Source organism: Misgurnus anguillicaudatus, chromosome 23 (genome assembly GCF_027580225.2).
Source record: "Misgurnus anguillicaudatus chromosome 23, ASM2758022v2, whole genome shotgun sequence".
NCBI classification, from domain to species: domain Eukaryota; kingdom Metazoa; phylum Chordata; class Actinopteri; order Cypriniformes; family Cobitidae; genus Misgurnus; species Misgurnus anguillicaudatus.
Window position 1 is genome coordinate 6,098,716 of NC_073359.2, and position 21,692 is coordinate 6,120,407.

General features: G+C 37.0%; 2 protein-coding genes across 2 annotated transcripts in view; one reads left to right on the forward strand and one right to left on the reverse strand.

Moving 5' to 3' along the window:
• Nucleotides 1–7,934, forward strand: part of tp53bp2b (tumor protein p53 binding protein, 2b) — a 31,822-nt gene extending 23,888 nt beyond the window's left edge. The window contains exons 12-18 of the mRNA XM_055218843.2: nt 1,386–1,773; nt 1,845–2,587; nt 3,849–3,986; nt 4,071–4,204; nt 4,282–4,448; nt 7,128–7,327; nt 7,412–7,934. Coding sequence (XP_055074818.2) covers nt 1,386–1,773; nt 1,845–2,587; nt 3,849–3,986; nt 4,071–4,204; nt 4,282–4,448; nt 7,128–7,327; nt 7,412–7,453 — 1,812 coding nt within the window. The 3' untranslated portion in view covers nt 7,454–7,934. The remainder of the gene's footprint in view (nt 1–1,385; nt 1,774–1,844; nt 2,588–3,848; nt 3,987–4,070; nt 4,205–4,281; nt 4,449–7,127; nt 7,328–7,411) is intronic.
• A 95-nt stretch (nt 7,935–8,029) lies between these two features.
• Nucleotides 8,030–21,291, reverse strand: gtpbp2b (GTP binding protein 2b). Its single transcript, XM_073862185.1, has 12 exons — nt 20,941–21,291; nt 18,688–18,714; nt 18,415–18,599; nt 18,213–18,318; nt 15,834–16,031; nt 15,441–15,615; nt 13,205–13,424; nt 12,972–13,107; nt 12,846–12,904; nt 12,563–12,744; nt 12,308–12,462; nt 8,030–12,197 (listed from the first exon to the last, which is right to left on the reverse strand). Exons 1-12 carry the CDS (start codon nt 21,097–21,099, stop codon nt 12,009–12,011), a joined length of 1,791 nt encoding a protein of 596 aa, XP_073718286.1. The 5' UTR covers nt 21,100–21,291; the 3' UTR covers nt 8,030–12,008.
• Nucleotides 21,292–21,692: the final 401 nt, after the last annotated feature.

Consider the following 21,692-nt stretch of genomic DNA (forward strand, 5'->3'; position numbering starts at 1 on the left):
TGCATGGACAAAATATTTTTTCATGGAAAAAAGAAAATCATTGAGGTCTGAAATGAAATGATGATGGATTAATAATTACAGAAATTAAATTTTCATTCATCTAACCCTTGAACAATTTACAAAGATATACAATAGATAAACCACTAATGCAAGAAAATAAGTCTAGTTTTTAGACAAAAAATATATAATTTAACTGAATTTGTGCTTAAAACAAGCAAAAATATCTGCCAATGGGGTGAGAATTTTTTTCTTGAATTAAGCTTTTAAGAAAAAAGTAAGCTTGTTTATGCACAAAATCAGTTAAATTTGATATTTTTGGTCTAAAAACTAGAATTATTTTCTTGGGTCGCTTTGCTCATCAAGAAAAGGCATCTTAATTTAAGACTTTTTCGAAATTTTTACTGAAAACAAGACAAAAATACTACGAATTTTTTTTTCTTGAAAATCTTTTTTTGCAGTGTTTGCAGTAAATGAACAATAACGCATGAAACACCTGAGGTTAAATTACTTTCTTACTTAATATTGTTGTCTTGTTTTCAGTATAAATATCTAAATATTCTTAGATGCAAGACAAAAAAAATTAAGTGAATTTGTGCTTAAAACAAGCAAAAATGCATTTTCTTGATGAGCAAATTACCTAAAAAAACAAGTCTAGTTTTTTAGACAAAAAATATACAATTTAAGTGAATTTGTGCTTAAAAAGGTAAAATAATCTGCCAGTGGGGTAAAAAAAAAATCTTGAACTTTTTCTTAAACACTTCATTCAAGGAAAATTCAAGAAAAATTTTCATAACATATAGGCAGATTTTTTACCTTTTTAAGCACAAATTCACTTAAATTTGATATTTTTTGTCTAAAAAACTAGACTTGTTTTTTTAGGTAATTTTGCTCATCAAGAAAATGCATTTTGATAAGGTTTTTTTTTTTTAACATATTTGTACTAAAAACAAGACAAAAATCCTAAGAAAGATATTTTTTTTGCAGTGTTTGATATTAAAGGCCGGGTGCATGATCTCTAAAAGCCAATATTGATATTTAAAATCACATAAACAAAACAAACACGCCCCTACCCCAATAGAATCTGGACCTTCTTTTGATAGACCCACCCCACACATATGCAATCCAGGTACTGATGTCAGTTAGGATACATGCCCCTTACTGCTGATTTGTTACTTAAGTGTGTTTTGGTACTCTGCCCAACTCCCCTTTCCAAAGTGTTTTTCAAAAATCATGCACCCTGCCTTTAAAATGATCCCACCATCAGAACCAAAGCAACTTACTAGATACACATACCAAACGGTTATTTGATCCATGAGTTCATATAATGCACTTCTTTTCTTGAGATCTGTGTAATATATGGATAGTCTTCTTCTCTATTTTTCTAGTCTGCCGACAAAACCTTTGGTAAGGTTCCTCCACCTGTTCCTAACAAGCCCAAACCCGCTCTACCAGGCCAGTCCACCTTCAGCAAACCTCCCTACAGCACAGGCACATTCCCTGGCAAAACCAGGCCAGCCAATCAGAAACCACCGATGCCCCTTCCATCCCATAACCACACCTTACCCACACCACTCCCTCCCAAACCGGACACGTTACCCGCCGCGACGGTACGACCTTTCACGTCAGAGACCGGGAAAGAGACATCCAACCCCACCACTCTCCACAAGCCCCAGACGGTAGCCGCTAGCTCAATTTATTCAATGTACACGCAACAGAGCACTCTTGGGAAAGGTTACCAAGGGCAAAGCACGCTCACCCGATCGCAACCTCGACGTAAGTACCACCACCTCAATTGCATACCGATTATTAATAAAACAGTTTACTGATCTCTATTCTTTTTACAGTGTACGGTAAACCAGTCATCCCATCCAGCGGGGGGCAGCAGTCTCATCCTCAGGACTGCAGTCAAGTTGATGGTGATCAGGTGGACCAGGGCACCGGCGTGGCCCCTACGGTCTCTTCCGGTGAGGGCCAAGAGAACGAACGCGCTCCTCGTCCCCTCAGCCCAACCAAACTCCTCCCCTTCCTCTCAAATTCCCATCGGCTCCAGAGCGACGCCGATTTGGAGGCCCTGCGTAAGAAGCTGCACCACGCGCCCAGGCCCCTCAAAAAGCGCAGTTCTATAACGGAACCCGAAGGTCCGAGCGGACCCAACATCCAAAAGCTCCTCTACCAGAAGACCACACTGGCGGCCATGGAGACCACCGCCATTACCCCATCTGGCTTCTTGCAGGCTGAGGATGGTACCAGGCAGACATCTGAAGAGGGCACCAGACCCCTGGAGGGACCCTGTGACACAACGATACTGGAGAGTGAGGTAGAGGATGAAGATCTGAACCCTCCACCCCTTCCACCTCGATCTCCCATCCCGGATGATGGCGGCATCTCTAACGCTGGACTGTTGCCTCCACCACCCCCAAAAGAAGAACAGGAAGTCTATGGTCCTCCAGCACCAGAGCCCTATATTGAGGAGTACCCACCGTACCCTCCACCTCCTTATCCCAACACAACAGAGCAAGAGGGATCAGGGGAGGAAAGTGTCGATATGAAGGCTCCAGAAATCACAGGACAGGTCACGCTTCCACCGGTAAGTAGTATTTATAGATTAAAGGGATAGTTCACCCAAAAATGAAAATAATGTCATTATTGACTCACCCTCATGTCGTTCCAAACTCATAAGACCTCCGTTCATCTTTGGAACGCAGTTTAAGAGAATTTGTTGACCCTTTATTGAAAATCTATGTCTGTTATACTGTCCATGTTCAGAAAGGTAATAAAAACATCATCAAAGTAGTCCATGTGACATCAGTGGGTCAGTTAGAATGTGTCGAAGCATCAAAAATACATTTTGGTCCAAAAATAACGACTTTATTCAGCATTATCTTCTCTTCCACGTCTATTGTGAAGCGCATGCGCGAGACTAAAGTCACGTGTTATCCTCAGACATGTTTGCAAAGTTTTTTTTCAAACTTGCAGCGTGTGTCTCCCTCAAACTGTAAACGAAGCCTGAGCGCACAAAAAAACAACAGCTGGGGCGCACCACATAACACGTCAGCCGCGTCACTGCAGTCACGTGACTTAAGTCTCGTGCTCTCGGACTAAATAAAAAACATCTTAAACTGTATTCCAAAGATGAATGGAGGTCTTACAAGTTTAGAACGACATGAGGGTCATTAATGACATTTTCATTTTTGGGTGAACTATACCTTTAAAGGCGGGGTGCATGATTTTTGAAAAACGCTTTGGAAAAGGGATTTGGGCCAAGTACCAAAGCACACTTGTAGCCAATCAGCAGTAAGGGGCGTAGGGGTGTGTTTGTTTAGGTGATTATAAATATTAACATTGGCTTTCAAAGATCATGCACCCCGCCTTTAAATGCTAACTTAATGCCAAAGTCTTCTTTAACCAATCAGATACCTTTATTAAACAGATTGTATGAGGTATTAACATAGTACTTTCTTAATTTGCACATGTCTGTGACTCTTAATCATTTTATGAATCTCAACGGTGTCCCTTTCCACAGGAAGTGATGCCGTTTTTATTTTCATGTGCAGTGCTTTTATACATTTTTGGGACACATAAATCAAGAGCGTTAGACATATGTCATATACTGCCAAAAAAAAGCGGGCCGGGATCCACATCAGATCCTCCATCCATTCTGGGCTGTTGCTTAGCAACCAGTCACACTAAAATTCTGGGTGCTGCACGCAGATCTCATGAAACATTTAAATGGAACAGAAGTGACCCTCAATGGGCTTTTAATATGCGAAATTAAAGAATGGTTCCAGCTTAGATGCACATCCAAAATGTTGTGGTAGACCTGTCATCACCCATTCATCATTTCTCAGGGCAAAAGGACAAACCTGCGTAAGACAGGCTCGGAGCGCATCAACCACGGGATGCGTGTGCGCTTCAACCCGCTGGCCCTCCTGTTGGACTCCTCCCTGGAGGGCGAATACGACCTGGTCCAAAGAATCATATACGAGGTGAGGAATCGTGGCTGAGATGTCTGGTAGATAGCAACGTAGCATGTATTATTGGTGTAAGAACTTCAGGTGTGTCGTTTTTAGGTGGATGACCCCAGTTTGCCCAATGATGAGGGCATCACCGCTCTGCATAATGCCGTTTGCGCTGGACACACGGAAATCGTGAAGTTCCTGGTGCAGTTTGGAGTGAACGTGAATGCCGCAGATAGCGATGGATGGTAAACATATATGCATGCAAACTAACTTCCCCCCTTTAATGTAATACGACACAATGTAACATCGCTTTCTATTTCAGGACTCCCCTGCATTGCGCCGCCTCTTGTAATAATGTGCAGGTCTGTAAGTTCTTGGTTGAATCCGGAGCGGCCGTCTACGCCATGACATACAGCGACATGCAGACGGCGGCCGATAAATGCGAGGAGATGGAGGAAGGCTACGCCCAGTGCTCCCAGTTTCTCTATGGTAAGAAACTCGATATATGTTACTACAAATGCGCCGTTCACATGTTATATTGATTATAACTATAATATAGAATAGCAGTGTTCACACCGCAACTATATAAGGAACAAATGGGATCCAGTTGATGAACGATAAACCACAGCCATGTATTTGAAGTGGCAGACGACACTGTGGAGAAGCTCATCGCTGAGGTCCATAACATAAAATGACCTTGTTTTTATGTTTTTATTCTACTACATTGACTACACCAGTAGATTACATTAACTAGATTCATTGTTTAGAGATACACGAAACACAGCGTGATGAGGACATCTGGTCATAGTAAATAAACTTTTTTTTGATTTATCTCGAAAATCTACAATATTAGTAAGTGTTGTTAAAGATTTGTGACAGCACTGCAGCACGTAAGGGGCTTTTTATACCTGGTTTTAACTCATTCATGGCCAGCCTTTATTTTTAGTTCCCGCCAGCATTTTTTGTGGTTTTCACAAGTTTCACAAAATGCCTTCCAGGAAAAATGTCTTCTATAAATATATAAACATACAATATATCAAATAAAACAACAGACCATCTTTCTTCAAACAAACAAAAACGGGGAAAAAACTTTCATCCTATCTTCATTTTTGTCTTTTTATACACTGCAAAAAATGATTTTCAAGAAAAAAAATTATTTGTATTTTTGTCTTGTTTTCAGTAAAAATATCTAATGATTCTTAAATTAAAATGCTTTTTCTTGATTAACATAAGTCTAGTTTTAAGACAAAAAATATCAAATATAACTGATTTTGTGCATAAAACAAGCAAAAAATCTGCCAATGGGGTAAGCCAATTTTTCTTGAATTTAGTGTTTAAGTAAAATGTTCAAGATTTTTTTGCTTACCCCATTGGCAGATTTTTTTGCTTGTTTTATGCACAAAATCACTTAAAGGGATAGTTCGGCCAAAAATGATATTAAACCCATGATTTACTCACCCCCAAGCTGTCCGAGTTGCATATGTCCATCATTTTTTAGACAAACACATTTTCGGATACTTTAGAAAATGTTTTAGATCTTTCAGTTAATCAAATCTAAGGTTACGGGGTCCACGACCTTCAAGTCCAAAAAAGTGCATCATCCTTCACAAAATAAATCCAAACGGCTCCACGATGATAAATAAGGTCTTGTGAGGGTAACCAGCGTGGTGTTGTTGTAGAAATATCCATATTTAAAACTTTATAAATGAAAATAACTACCTTCCGGTAGCGCCGCCATCCCAGACTCCTCCGCATTCAGGAGAGAGTATTAGCGTAGTGTACGCACTTTTCTTAGTGACGTATGACAAATTCAGAGGGTGGGGGGACAGAGCAGCAGCAGAGTAGCCTTCGTAAGTTGCGTAAAGCTCTGATCTTAAATGCGGACGCGACTAAGATGGCGGCGCTACCGGAAGGTAGTTATTTTCGTTAATAACGTTTTAAATATGGATATTTCTACAACAACACCGCACGAATTACCCTCAGAAGACCTTATTTATCATCGTGGAGCCGTTTGGATTTATTTTGTGAAGGATGGACGCACTTTTTTTGGACTTGAAGGACGTGGACCCCGTAACTTCACATTTAATTAACTGAAAGATCTAAAACATTTTCTTAAATAACTGAAAATGTAGTTGTCTGAAAAACGATGGACGTATGCAACTCGGACAGTTTGGGGGTGAGTAAATCATGGGTTTAATATCATTTTTGGTCTAAAAACTAGAGTTATTTTCTTGGGTCATTTTCCTCATCAAGAAAAAGCATCTTAATTAAAGATTTGTTAGATATTTTTTACTGAAAACAAGACAAAAATACTAAGAAAATGTTTTCTTGAAAATCATTTTTTGCAGTGTGGTGTTTGTAATTAATCCGTCTCTTTTGTCCACTTTTGACCGCTTCTGTCCTGATTTTCTGAGGGAATGGTCTTTCCGCTTTCGTTTACATGCAAGTGGGAGAAATGACGGGTTTAAAGGATCACGCCGACTTTTTGGGACTTTAGCTTATTCACTGTATCCCCCAAAGTTAGATAAGTCCATACATACATACATACCTTTTTCATCTCTGTGCGTCCCGTAACTCTGTCTGACGCACCCACCGCTAGCCTAGCTTAGCACAAAGACTTGAAGTAAATGGCTCCAGCTAGCATACTGCTCCCAATAAGTGACAAAATCAGAGGCGGACACTATTTAAGTATTTTTACTTAATACATAAAAGTACATTTTCAAGTATTTGTATTTTATCAGTGTTTTTCTTTGGAAAACATACATTCCAAAGCATATTATCATAATTTTTACTCCACTACATTTCATACTTTCAAGTTTTTGGTTTATATTTAATATTTAAGTACATTAAACATCTAGTAAATGTTTTTTATTTACTTAAGTAAAACGTACTTTCGTACTTTAACTCAAGAAAAGTAAAAGTACACAATTTGTATGTAATTAGGTATTAAATAAATTTTAATATGCAATATCAAATGAATACACAGTATGATTATATGCTTTAGAATGTAGTGAACATTTTTTAGTAACGTACATTTTTCCCAAGACAAACAATCTCATATCGGTCGACCACTATTTTTACTTGCTTGCTTTACTTGAAGCGTTTGTTCCATTGTAGGGCGATGAAACATCTTTGTGCTTTTATATGATTAAGATTTGTCTTTCACAGGTGTACAGGAGAAGATGGGCATTATGAACAGGGGTGTCGTTTATGCCTTGTGGGACTACGATGCTGAAAATCCAGATGAGTTGTCCTTTAAAGAGGGAGACTGTCTGACAGTCCTACGAAGAGAAGACAATGAAGAGACGGAGTGGTGGTGGGTAAGATGCGGCGACAATGAGGGCTATATACCACGTAACATGCTCGGGGTGAGAAACTTTTAAGTTTTCATATTTGTTTATATGTATTTACCACTTTAGACCGTTAACGCTTGGATTTTGTTGTTTTTTCAGCTGTACCCAAGAATCAAACCTCGACAGAGGAGCCTTGCATAAAATCATCAGGTCATTTAGTCCTTCATTTCAATGAACGTCCCGGAGAGCCGAAGACGAATGCATTATGAAAAACATGAAGTTTCATAGCAGAATGTTTTACATGTTTGTAAGGTTTAAACCTTTGTAGAAACGGTAGACTGAAGTTAGATGCACATTTACGCATGTATGTTTGAAGGTAAAGGAGAATTTATTTGATGGTAAATATCCATTGAAGAGTATTATGTCTCATATGAAGGATTTCAGTCATTTAGTGATTTGCAATTGTTTATTTTTTAGATCGATTTAAACACTTATTTGTGCATAAAACTTTTTTTTTTGCAGATTTTATATCATATTTTCTTAATTTTATTCATAACTCCATGTTACGTAAACCTGTTCTTACGGTGCTTGCTGCTACGCTACGACGGTGTGTTCTGTGAACAATTAACAATTTATTCAAATACCACTTTTCATTTATCGTAATAAAAAACCTTGAGTCAAACTCTTTACTTGTTCTTATTTTTGACTTCTCTTCAGGTTTTAAACAAATTACGACAAGCTATCAATTAAAAACGTAAAAGTTAAACCGCAACAAAGTTTCCACAGTAAAACATTAAATCTTTATTACTAATACACCAAAGCAACAGATATCCAATCCTGTTTGCAGGCTTTACTTTTGAAGCATTTTTTTTCAGAAGGTTTATGAAAGAAATAAAGATATATCCCAACATTAATACAGCCAACCAGTTGCACTTCAGACAATATTAATTGGTATTTGATTAAGCACAACATGCACTGTTAACCAATAACTGTGAGGGCTTTATAAATTAAACCTAAGCACAAATTTTGGTGTAAATTGCATACATTTATATTCATTTATGCAATAATGGTTTTACGAACAAATACCTGAATTTATTTAGCTTGTGAATGAGACCCAAATGCTGAATATACTTGGCTGGTGAATAAAATAGGCTTCGCACATCTGTCACATTGGTACATTTAGATCCAGTACATTCATTATTTTTTTAATAATTGCACAATATCTCAAAACGGAGCATATGGGTGAATGAAACTGTTCTGCATGCGTAGAATCTCACGACGGATGCTGATCGCACAAAGCTGCCTTATGGTTTCTGTCAAACCCTGTAAGCTAAATAAATTTAATACTTCCTTAAAGGTGCAGTGTGTAATTTTTAGAAGGATCTTTTGACAGAAATGCAAAATAATATACAAAACTATATTATCAGGGGTGTATAAAGACCTTTCATAATGAACCGTTATGTGTTTATTACCTTAGAATGAGACGTTTTTATCTACATACACAGAGGGTCCCCTTACATGGAAGTCGCCATTTTCTGCCGCCATGTTTCTACAGAAGCTCTTAATGGACAAACTTTTTTACTAAGTTGTCTCCGATTACATGTTTGTCCGGTGGAGGCTACCGTAGCTTCTCCATGTGATTAAAAAACAAGGGGTAAGCAGTGGACTGAGCCATTGGTTGCAATTCACAACCTCACCACTAGATGCCCGCTAAAATTAACACACTGCACCTTTAAAAGTTTTTGCCGTTGATGAGAAATTTGTTATTTGGAACATTGTACTCGAAATAATGAATACTAAGTGCCCTGCTGGTCCTAAAATCCTAAAGCTCTGTGAACTAATCTGTCTTAAAGACAGGGGGCGATATTCCATCTCTAAAAAAAATGTGCTGAAAAAACAATTAAGCAATTGATAAAAAGATCAGGAGGTGCTAAGAGACTTGATCAATGGTCGTCATTTATGAAAAGAAAACGGAATAATTTTTTTGTAAATTGTGCAAGAAACGATCCGTACGTGAACTGATGCAATTTAAAGAGAATCATAGTAATTTCGCAGAAATTAGTTCTGCCCATGTATCGTCAACATAGAATCATGCTGTTATTACACTGCAAAAATAATTTTCAAGAAAAAAATCTTAGTATTTTTGTATTTTTCAGTAAAAATACTAAATTGAGATGCTTTTTTTGATGAGCAAAAAATATCAAATACCAAAAAATATCAAATTTAAGTGATTTTGTGCTTAAAAAAGCAAAAAAAATCTGCCAATGGGGTAAGCAAAAATATCTTGAACATTTTTCCTAAACACTAAATTCAAGAAAAATTTGCTTACCCCATTTGCATCTTTTTTTTGCACAAAATCACTTAAATTTGATATTTTTGGTATAAAAACTAGACTTATTTTCTTAGGTCGTTTTGCTCATCAAGAAAAAGCATCTTAATTTAAGATTAATTCATTTTTAGATATTTTTACTCAAAACAAGACAAAAACACCAAGAATTCTTTTTTCATTCATTTTTTTGCAGTGTAGCTTGTATGTCATGTCCAATTTTTTTGTTGTCTATCCAGTGACTTCATGAAAGTATGTATTTTCAATATTTTGTCAACTTAAAGGGGACATATCATGAAAATCTGTTTCCCCAGTGCTTCTATCAACCTAGAAAATGTGAAAAAGATCAACCCAGTAACTTAGTTTTGGTAAACCATTCTCTGCAAGCATGTGAAAAAATAGCTCATTGAAATTTGGCTCCCCTTGTGATGTCAGAAGGGGATCTTATTATAATACAGCCCCTTAATCTGCACTATCCAACCACAGCACTGCCATTTAGTGCAGAGAGAGATATATAATTAACAGCACAATTGAGTTTCAATTTCAACACACCCCTATTATGGCGATCAGTGTTTGCATTTCATCAGCTCATTTGCATTTTAAAGGACACACCTACACACCTCACACCTACAAAGTGACAATTTTAATATGCAATAAAAAATATCTATATGGTATTTTGAGCTAAAACTTCACATACTCTGGAGACCCAAGGATTTATTTGAGATCTTAAAAAATTCTTGAAATGTCCCCTTTAAGGATTAACTTTATACACAACTACCTCCACCCCCAAAAACCTTAAAGTTTGCATCAAATTTAAGATGGCGTGTCTACTCCGACAAAGTTCCAACATTCTTGCTTCTTACCTCGCTTATTGATATCTAAAATAAAAAACTACGCACAGTTGAAGGGCACACCAGGGGCCTCATTTATAAAGCGTGCATACGCACAGATTTGATGGTAAAGTGTGCATACGCAAAAATCCCTGTCCATATTTATAAAAACTTTGACGTGGAAAATCCTTAGCGCCACGTCACGGTCTTAGCAGACTTTTGCTTGTACGATTGCTGCAGGTTTTTGGAAATATAAGCCATTCTTGCTGCTCGAAAAGGATTTAAACATTGACAGTGCTTTATTAGGTGCGCAAAATTTCAAGCTCATTTGCGATTTATAGATTTCATGTCTGCACTGCAAAAAATACGGAGCCCCTAAGGGGACATGGAGCAAAAATTAAATAAAGTTTAGTTTCATGTGCTCACGCGAAACTTTCATGTGCTCACGCAAAGCTATCGCGCGCTCACCTGAAACTATTGCGTGCTCACCTGAAACTATTGTGTGCGCACGTGAAAGCGAAAGTTTCACGCGAGCACGCGAAACCAAACTCAAAAAAAAAATTCTGCACATGAAAGTTTCACGTGAGCACATGAAACTAAACTTTTTTTTACTCCAATGTCACCTTAGGGGCTCGGTAAAAAAATAATTTACAAGAAAAAATATCATAGTATTTTTGTCTTGTTTTCAGTAGAAATATCTAAAAATTCCCAAACCAAGATGCCCTTCCTAATGAGCAAAACGGCCCAAGAAAACAAGTCCAGCTTCCAGACCAAAAAATATCAAATTTAAGTCAAACAAGCAAAAAAATCTGCCAATGGGGTATGCAGTTTTTTTCTAGAATTTTTTTCTTGAATTTAGTGTGAAAAATTGTCACATTTTTTGCTTACCCCATTTTTTATTTATTTATTTTTTGCTTGTTTTATGCACAAAATCACCCAAATTTGATATTTTTGGTCCTAAAACTAGACCCAACCTCCTGGGTCATTCCGCTCATCAAGAAAACACATTTTGATATAAGAATGTTTAGATATTTCCACCAAATAACAAGAGAAAAATACTAAGAATTTTTTTTTCTTAAAAATAATTTTTTTTGCAGTGTGAAAGTGAGGTGTATGCGTTTTCTATGCATACATTTGTTTTATAAAATCACACATGCATGCTTTTGATCAAATTTAGGATTTTTTCTACCTAACATTTTATAAATGAGGCCCCAGATCTGCTGCGGTTACGTTGCATATAATACTGCTAAGGATCTGTGGAAATGTACAGCTAAATTAGACAACTATACTATTTCCAATACGATGGGTGTTATGATTACATTCTCATATCTATACTGCACGAATCATCATTCTTGTAAAAATCATCAAGCTTTCTTAAGGTGGAAAACACACACGTGTGAAAATGGGAGACTGTAATTATTCAGAGATAAACCATCATACTATTACTCCTACAAATATCACGGGTATATCTGCAATTTACTATAAATAAAGTAGCACATTGCTAATCTGAGCGTGAGAAAGAAAGGTGCACAATCTAGTATAGGAAATTACTGCGTGAAGGAAAGGCTTATGATGTCACTTCCTGTGGGTCTTCATGTATCTAACTGCGGTTCTGGTTACGGTTCTGGTCAGGCACGTGGTTCTGAGTGGAGGGCAGAAGATGGGTCACGTGCCCGATGCCTTTGGTCACGCCCTCTCTGAAGAGCAGCTTGGCTCCTACACGCAGATATTCGGGATGCTTTAGGAATCTGAAACACACCACTGCTCTTTCTCCCGTCCGTAGCTCCTCCTAGAAGCAACGATTTGAAACATTTATTTCTTTTATTAAGTGTAAACATTAACAGATTTTTCCTTTACTTCTGCAAAGCAATTTTTCTTTGATTTTAAAAAATATTGCACCTTGCCAAGCAGGCACTCCACCGTGGCGGTCTGCCTCACATTTCCCACGTGCACCGTGACCTGGAAACCACGCCGGAACGTCTTGGCATGGAACAGGAGAACGATGGCGGCCTCAAACTGCCAGCAGATGGTAGGGTTCATTTTAGGACTTACCATCACCATGCCCTAAAACCCAAACACAATTGCAATGCTGTTTTCCAGTCTTCATTGCATCAATAAAAATGTATAGTTGTCTTTGCATATAGTTGTCCAGTTTCACCATGCCCTTTCGCAGTAATGAGCGATCGAAGTTCCCCAGCGCGAGCGTGGCGGCCTGTCCGGCTCTTAGCACGCGGCAGCCGGAGCGGTTTCTGTGAATGCTGCACACCTTCAACCGTAAGAACTTCCCATCGTCGGTGGGGCCCACGACTAACCGATCACCCTCACGACACACACCGCTATGGAAATAAAAATAATTAACAGCAATTAAGACGTTCTGAACATTACTGCTTGAAAAACACCAAATTAAATTTGTACAGTATGTCAGAACGTGCAGTACCTGTATAGTGTCCCACCAACTACAGTCCCAACATCAGGAACACTGTAAATCTCATCCACCTGTAGAAAAGCATCACTTAAAATGCCATCTAGGATCAAAACGTGTGTGTATTGTATTTTTGTTTACCTGGAATTCAGTGAGCTGTTGCATGAGCTCCTCCTGCTCTTTGCTGTTGCTCAGAGGTGGCAATATGTTGAAGAAGACCTTCAGAAGGTCCAGGTTCTCTCCGGATACACTAGAGAGGGTGAAGATGGGCGTCACACTGTGGAGACAGAGATGCGTCGTTACACAAACTATAACAATATGCACAACGAAATTGTGGGTTGCGTGATGTTTTCCTATAACAGTTGCACATGTACCTAGAAGATTGTGTAAATTGTTGTGCGGCGGTGACCGCATCGTCAGGGTTGGCCACCACCATGGGGACCTTGTTGCAGCCGGGTTGCTTGAGAACTCTCTCCAGCTGACGGACGGTTTTCTCCACCGTGCTTTTGCCACACAGGTCCACTTTACTCACTACGATGAATATGGGCACCTTAAGGGCCATGGCCAGACCCAGATGCTCCCTTGTTGTGCCAGCTGAGAAAGAGTTTGACAGTGTGAGACTACAATAATTTTAAGGTCATTAAAAACATAGGAGGATGGATGGATGGACAGGTAGGTAGGATGGATGGAAGGGTGGATATATAGATATAGAGACAGACATATAGACAAGTAGATACATACAGACAAATACATGGACAGGTAGGCAGGCAGATGGATGGACGGATAGAGACACAGACATATAGACAAACAGACACAGATGGATGGACGGACGGACGGACGCATGGATGGAGACACAGACATATAGACATATATACATATATATAGACAGACTGAGTAGATGACAGATAGATAGATGGATGGATGGATGGACGGACAGACAGACAGACAGACAGGTGGATAGATGGATGGATGGATAGAGACACAGAGATATAGAAATATAGACATATATACATAATGATAGACAGAAAGACAGACAGAGTACATGACAGATAGATGGATGGATGGATGAATAGACAGACAGACAGACAGACAGACAGACAGACAGACAGACAGATAGATAGATAGACAGACAGACAGACAAACAGATACATAAATAAACAGACAGCGTATATGATAGATAGACAGACAGACAGACAGACAGATTGAAAGACAGATAGATTGACAGATAAAGACAGACAGATAGATGGATTGAAAGATAGATAGATTGACAGATAAAGACAGACAGACAGATAAAGACAGGCAGATAGATAGATAGATTGACAGATACAGACAGACATATAGACAAACAGATACAGACAGACAGACAGATAGATTGACAGATACAGACAGACAGACAGATAGATTGACAGGTACAGACAGACATATAGACCAACAGATACAGACAGACAGATAAAGACAGACAGATTGACAGGTACAGACAGCCAGACAGACAGACATATAGACAAGCAGATACAGACAGACAGACAGATACAGACAGATAGATACAGACAGACATATATAGACAGACAGACAGATACAGACAGACATATAGACCAACAGATACAGACAGACAGACAGATATAGACAGACAGACAGATAAAGACAGAAAGATAGATAGATTGACAGATACAGACAGAAATATAGACAAACAGAAACAGACAGACAGACAGACAGATAAAGACAGAGAGATAGATTGACAGATACAGATAGACAGATATAGACAGACAGACAGATATAGACAGATAAAGACAGAGAGATAGATAGATAGATTGACAGATACAGACAGACAGACATATAGACAAACAGACAGATATAGACAGGCAGACAGATAAAGACAGATAGACAGACAGATATAGACAGACAGATATAGACAGACAGACAGACAAAGAGACAGATATAGACAGACAGACAAAGAGACAGATATAGACAAACAGATAGATAGATAGACAGACAGATAGATAGATTGACAGATACAGACAGACAGACATATTGATAAACAGATACAGACAGACAGACAGATATATATAGACAGACAGCCAGACAGATATGGACAAACAGACAGATATAGACAGACAGCAGATATAGACAGATTGACAGATATAGACAGACAAACAAACAAACAAACAGACACATATAGACAAACAGACACATATAGACAAACGGATGGATGGACGGACGGGCAGATACTGTACGGATGGAGAGAAAATAAGGTAGGCAGACAGACAAATAGACAGACAGACAGGTAGGCAGACAGACGAAGGAGAGACAGATACAGTAGATGACTAAGAGATGGAAGGACAAACAGATGGACATACAGAGAGACAGAGGCAGACAGATACAGTAGATGACAGATAGATGGATGGATGGATGGACGGACGGACAGACAGACAGGTAGGCAGACAGACAGACAGACAAATAAAGATATAGACAGATACAATAGATGACTGATAGATGGCCGGATGGACATACAGAGAGAGAGAGAGAGAGAGAGAGAGAGAGACAGGTAGGCAGGCAGACAGATAGATTTTTTTGATGGTGCAAATGAATTGAATGAATGTTAATTGAACTAACCAATGCCTGTGTTGGCTCCAACCACCAGCATGGCAAAGTCTGGGCAGTAGCTTGTCAGGCCAAATATGGTGGTTTTCAAATACTTATAATGACCGGCCAGATCAATAAATGTGATCATCTTAGATGAACTTTCACAGATTTCCTCAGCTGTACGGGAATCACTGTAGTTTACAACCTGAATCGATGAGAAATATAATCACTTTTCAGAAAAGTGCGGAAATATGTCACCCAGTCACATTTACTGTTTTCCATAAAATCATCCTACATAATGTAAAAAGCTTTCTGTGAAAATATAACCTTGATATCTTTAATATTGACCGAGTAAGATCATGTTGAAGATGGAAAGATTGAAAAACACTTTGGTGCTCCTAAATGGTTAAATGATTCACTCACCTCGCCTTTGCTATTGAATCCAAGGATCTCAAAACTGATGCTGGATGTGCGACCGGTTTGAATCTCGTGCAGGTGTCTGAAGAGGTTGAGTCTCGCTCTGCCTCGACCGTTATCCAGCTCTCCCTGAGTCAACACACCCAACAGAGTCGACTTCCCTGAGTCCACATTACCCAGAACAGCCACACGAAGGTCCAGGAACTACAAACAATTTAAAAATGTAACACAATCATAAGGGGGTCAATGACAAATGTGGATGTATACGATTTAAAAAAAAAATGAAATAAATTTTATACCTAGCACATGTGTTCTTAAAGCACAAGTTCTTACACGTTTAAACTTAGTATTCTGTTTTGTATTCATTCATACTATTTCACAAATAATTTAATTACTTAATTGAAATGGTACATTTGTGAGAAAATTATTAGTATTTTGAGCTCATTTACTAGCAAAACGAAGCTAATTTTGCTTTGAGGTTATCAACGTGCCACCATATTTAAATGTATTGCTCACATTTGCTTATTTATATTCGTTTGCCAAATAAATGTTAAATATGAATCATTTCTCACACAAAAGTATTGAATCGTTAAGAGGACACATATTAACTTACTGGAGTCATCTTGTTCATTTTAATGATGGATGGGTGTGCTTTATGGGGCTTTAACATATAAGAATTTGAGTATGTCATACAATATAACAAGACAACATTTTATTATAATATTATTTGTGTATTTAATATAAAATTATACATGTTATGAAATCCTTTTTATTTTTTCCCAAATTCCGTTTTATTTTTCTCAATTTCTTTATTTTTCGGTTTAATTTTTTTATTCTATTTTGTTCTGTTTTAATTTTTTGGATTCTGTAAATAATAAATTACATTTTAGTAATCAGAATGATTAAATTTATCAATTCAACAAGAGTTTAATAATGGTTTGCATTCAAATGTGCATTTTGGTAGTGTATTAATATTTGGGTAATGCCTACAGAATGTCATAGTAAAATCCAACATTGAATCTTTTTGTCAGACGAAGTGCTGTCAAAGCTAATGAACAGTACATATAAAAAACACAGATAAAAGACTTCTTGATGGCCATTAAAAAACATTAGAGCAAGCCTCTGCATTTTACTCAGTGGATGTGAGGAGGGTCTTACATTTTAATTTCTCAAATTTTTGGAAAACTTTGTAGCTTCAGACGGTCTCTTTAACATGGTGCGTAATCACTTGACCATGTTGCGTCCCGCAAACAGTGAAATTTTTCCACAGATTTATATTATTTTCTTTTTCGGTTAAGAATACCTTGGCAACAAACTAATATTTGCAAATAAAATATAATAGATTTTAAAAAACAGTTTATACAAAATTTGCCAAATTCCGTGAAATTCTGCACTATAGAGTAAATGCCGCTTTCTATAGAAATATACAAAATTTGCCAAATTCCGTAAAATTCCGCACTATAGAGTAAATACTGCTTTCTATAGAAATATACAAAATTTGCCAAATAATTCCGCACTATAGAGTAAATAGTCTACCGCTTTCTATAGAAATATAAAAAAATTGCCAAATTCCGTGAAATTACGCACTATAGAGTAAATGCCGCTTTCTATAGAAATATACAAAATTTGCCAAATTAAGTGAAATTCCGCACTATAGAGTAAATAGTCTACCGCTTTCTATAGAAATATACAAAATTTGCCAAATTCCGTGAAATTCCGCACTATAGAGTAAATACCGCTTTCTATAGAAATATACAAAATTTGCCAAATTCCGTGAAATTCCGCACTATAGAGTAAATACCGCTTTCTATAGAAATATACAAAATTTGCCAAATTCCGTGAAATTCCGCACTATAGAGTAAATACCGCTTTCTATAGAAATATACAAAATTTGCCAAATTCCGTGAAATTCCGCACTATAGAGTAAATACCGCTTTCTATAGAAATATAAAAAATTTTCCAAATTCCGCACTATAGAGGAAATACCGCTTTCTATAGAAATATACAAAATTTGCCAAATTCCGTGAAATTCCGCACTATAGAGTAAATACCGCTTTCTATAGAAATATAAAAAAATTGCCAAATTCCGTGAAATTCCGCACTATAGAGTAAATACCGCTTTCATGTCTCGATTGCGTGAATCCTTCCGTGTTTTCTGCATCACGGAAATCATATGGCCTTAAAATTTAGTGACCTATTTAACACTTTATTACCACACTTTGGAGACAATTTTTTCTTACGTAATTTAATTTTAATTCAGAAAACGCGATTTACAGTTTCTGAATTACAGAACAGGTGTAGTTAAATAATCTAAGTTTCCAATAACTAAAATTGCAGCAGCAAGTTAATGAAATGGATCTTACTATGATGACATCACTAGCTAACCTGTTGATCATCGGGAACTTTTCGCACGAGAACTTCAGCGATTTTCCGTCGGGCATGGTCGCAGTCGACTTCCCTTTCTCTCAGGAGCGTGATATCAGCTCCAACCCTACTCAAAGTCACAGATGCAACACAAAAGCCATATCTGACACATTAACATTTACGAACGTATTAGATGTCACACGGTTTTGTTTTAGCGACATACTTCTCGGCCATCCTGCGAAGGGTCTTTAGTGATGCTTTCATATCTTCTTCTGTCAGTCCAACCAGCAGACCATTATCCTCCACCCCGATCTGATACACAGCCTCACCCCGGCCCTCCTGGAGTCGCCATTTTAACTGTGTGGCCAGGTGCTCGAACCGATACTGGGTCGGGTTAACCAGCTTCAACTGGGACACAGTGATGTCAGATAACACATTAAAATCAGCTTATCTTCAGCTGACATTACTTGATATTGTGATGGTGTTATCTGTGTACCTTGTACTCAATGTTTCCCTCTTCAGCCTAAAAGATGAAAAGATATGCAGAAATAGATTTTTTGACAATCTGTAACAACGGTAATTGTTTGCACATATTTCTTACACTGGCCATAAGTATTACCTTGGAAAAAACAGAAAATGTGAACAAAACTGAAATATAATCATATAATAAATTAATTAAATATCAATATCACTCATGTGATTTACAATTTGTTTTTCAATGCAAGTCTGACCAAATATATTATGTACAGATTCCATTTTTTGTCAAGTATTTTATTATTTTACCCAAAGATAAAGTTATTCAATAAACATTATAAAACATGTTGGCCTTAGCTGACATGCAGATGGTTTAAACTGATAAAAAATCTGCCGATAAAAATTAGAGGTAGACCGATTAATCGGCAAAACAGATCATTGGTGGAACAATCGGCTATCTGCAAAAAATCCATACCGATAGTTTTGTCCGAGTGTGTCCATTGCTTCATATCATTATGAAGTAATTTATTTTCTGAATAAATGCTGCATTAGCAGAAAAACAGCAGGAACCTAAGTTTGTCGTCAAGGCTGACAGGACGATAATATCAGTAGTACCTCAAACAGTTACACAAAAATACACGCAAATAAATCCAACCCATAAGTTTAATGTCATGATTATTACTATCGATTTGCATTAGTTTATTTTCAGCTGGTTAATTTTATCCATATTTTAAGTTAATAATGAGAGAAAGCAAACAATATGCAGCTGTTGGCTATGTTTACTCTTTCCCCGCCATTGACGAGTTAACTCTTCAATTAAGAGAAAATGCTTCCCTGCAATTGACGAGTTTTTCCGTCAATCTGTAATACCGCTTTTATCCACCCTTACACAATTTATAAAACATGGAAGTATCCCTTAGGGCAAACAGTTTAAACTCTGTGTTTTGATTATCGCTCTGAATCTGATCTCTATCAAAAGTCCTTCACAAAAGAATCTCAGCTTTTTGCTCAAAATTTGGTATTTTTGAAGAAACCTACCCATATTTGAGAGGTGATAAAAAGAGTAGTTTTTGTTTGCTTGTTTGAAAGCAGAGGGTCTGTTCTTTCATTTTATATATTGTATGTTTATATATTTTAAGAAGAACATTTTCTGGAAGACATTAAACTTCTGTGAAAATCATTTTAAAAAATCATGTTTTTTTTTCCATTTTTATCATCACTGCAATATATTTTGTACAAGACTACACATATAATAAACATTTATGTAATTTCAATTTTACCAGTGGAAATTTTTCACAAAAATATTTACTTCAATAAATATTAATATAATATATTTAATATAACACTTATTATATAATATAATACTTATTAATATAATTAATATATTTTTATTACTTTCATTTAGCACATTTTCATGGTTCAGTACTGTTGTTTTATACCTTTGTAATACATTTCAGCACTGTTTTACTTTGACATATGTTTGTTTTTATTCGGTATCCATTTTTGAAACTTATCAGCAACTTAGTTATCGGTATCGGTAAAATAGAATAAAAATATATGTGACCGATACATGGTAAATACCATGGCACTGAGTGATTACGATATTCATGTACCATGTTACTTATATCCTACAAGACACTTCAAATAATACCATATCAAAACATGGCATTATTAACATGTCACATTGTGTTATGAAAACTATGACCCTCATAAAATACTGTGTGCTGTAGTATACACTTGAGTATATACTATAGTGCATGTATTATACTTATTATACTATAGCATGGCATAAATATTATAGTATAATATTTGCAATAATGTGCTTCAAAATATGATAGCATTTACTACAGTTTACTATAGTAAATCATAACAAATACTGTATTTTTCATGTTCTACTTCTACAATGGTAATAATGACAACACATTTTAAAAGCTTTATATGGTATTTTATTATTTACTATATATAGCGGAATAAAATACTATATTTATATAGTATTTAATTATTTTAGAGTAGCAACGCAGTTTTGGCTAGTTAGTTACCATGGTAATTTTGTTTACAGTACGTCATATGGTCGGATCATCTTGTAATAACGCACTGTTATATTACAGCGTTATATTAACATATAATATGTATTAAATGGATACTGTCAGACATACAATTGTGTTATTTACCGTCTGTCTGCTGAGTTCATGTGCATATTTTTAATGATGTCCGTCAGCTAACGGTTAGCATCATTCTTCACATACAGTAACGATACGTTATCTACTGTATTTACCTCAGGTGGTAAAAACGGAGGAGGTTCGTTTGCCTTCTTGCCCCTCCGTCGTTTGCCTCTTTTGCCCCGTCTCGTTCGTGATTTCTTCTTTGGTGCATTTTCTGCTGCATGATGCGGGCTGTTCGTTTGCGGTGCAGTGCCTGTAACCTGCACATCCATAGCTCGATTTAACTAAAGCTACGACTGTTTAGGAAATGACGTGTATGTTAAATCAAATATGTTTGTATTTTTCAAATGCACGTCTTGGTTATAAACAAGGGCCGTGCATTTCTTCTTATCGTTCTTGCACAGGGTCCGGTAGCCATGACCACAGTGAGCCCGCCTCCATCATACATCATTACTTCATCTGTCAAACATGTAGCCTACTCTGGTTTATACCATATTTTCATATGGAAGTGATTTAAATTGATAATTATGTGAATAGAAATAAATATAAAATATATACTCTATATTTAATTCTGATGCTTGATGTTTTTCACATTTAGAGGACGTTTCTCAACCGGAAGGCTGCATCCTCCACGAGGCTGAATCTAGCTTCTTATTCGCAGCTTCTTATTGACGCTTTTCGTTCCACCTTAAAAGACGCGACCCTTCCGCGTTAGCAGTTTCTTTTTCACGCACAGCTTAGGGACCGTAGCCCATTATCTCTTATTCGTGCTGTTTTGAGTGATTATGTTTATTTTGTTACTTTGAGAGTAATATACATTTGAAAATAAACAGAATAACAGAGTTATGAAAGAAAATATAGTGTC

Bases quoted from the DNA above. Each gene is read 5' to 3' on its own strand.
- gtpbp2b (XM_073862185.1), bottom strand. From the start codon at position 21,099: ATGGATGTGCAGGTTACAGGCACTGCACCGCAAACGAACAGCCCGCAT. The intron at 13,425-15,440 runs GTTAGTTCAATT...ACTCTTTCTCAG, and splicing joins TGGAGCCAACACAGGCATTG to CTGGCACAACAAGGGAGCAT. The intron at 12,463-12,562 runs AACTGGACAACT...AGGGCATGGTGA, and splicing joins ACTGCGAAAGGGCATGGTGA to TGGTAAGTCCTAAAATGAAC.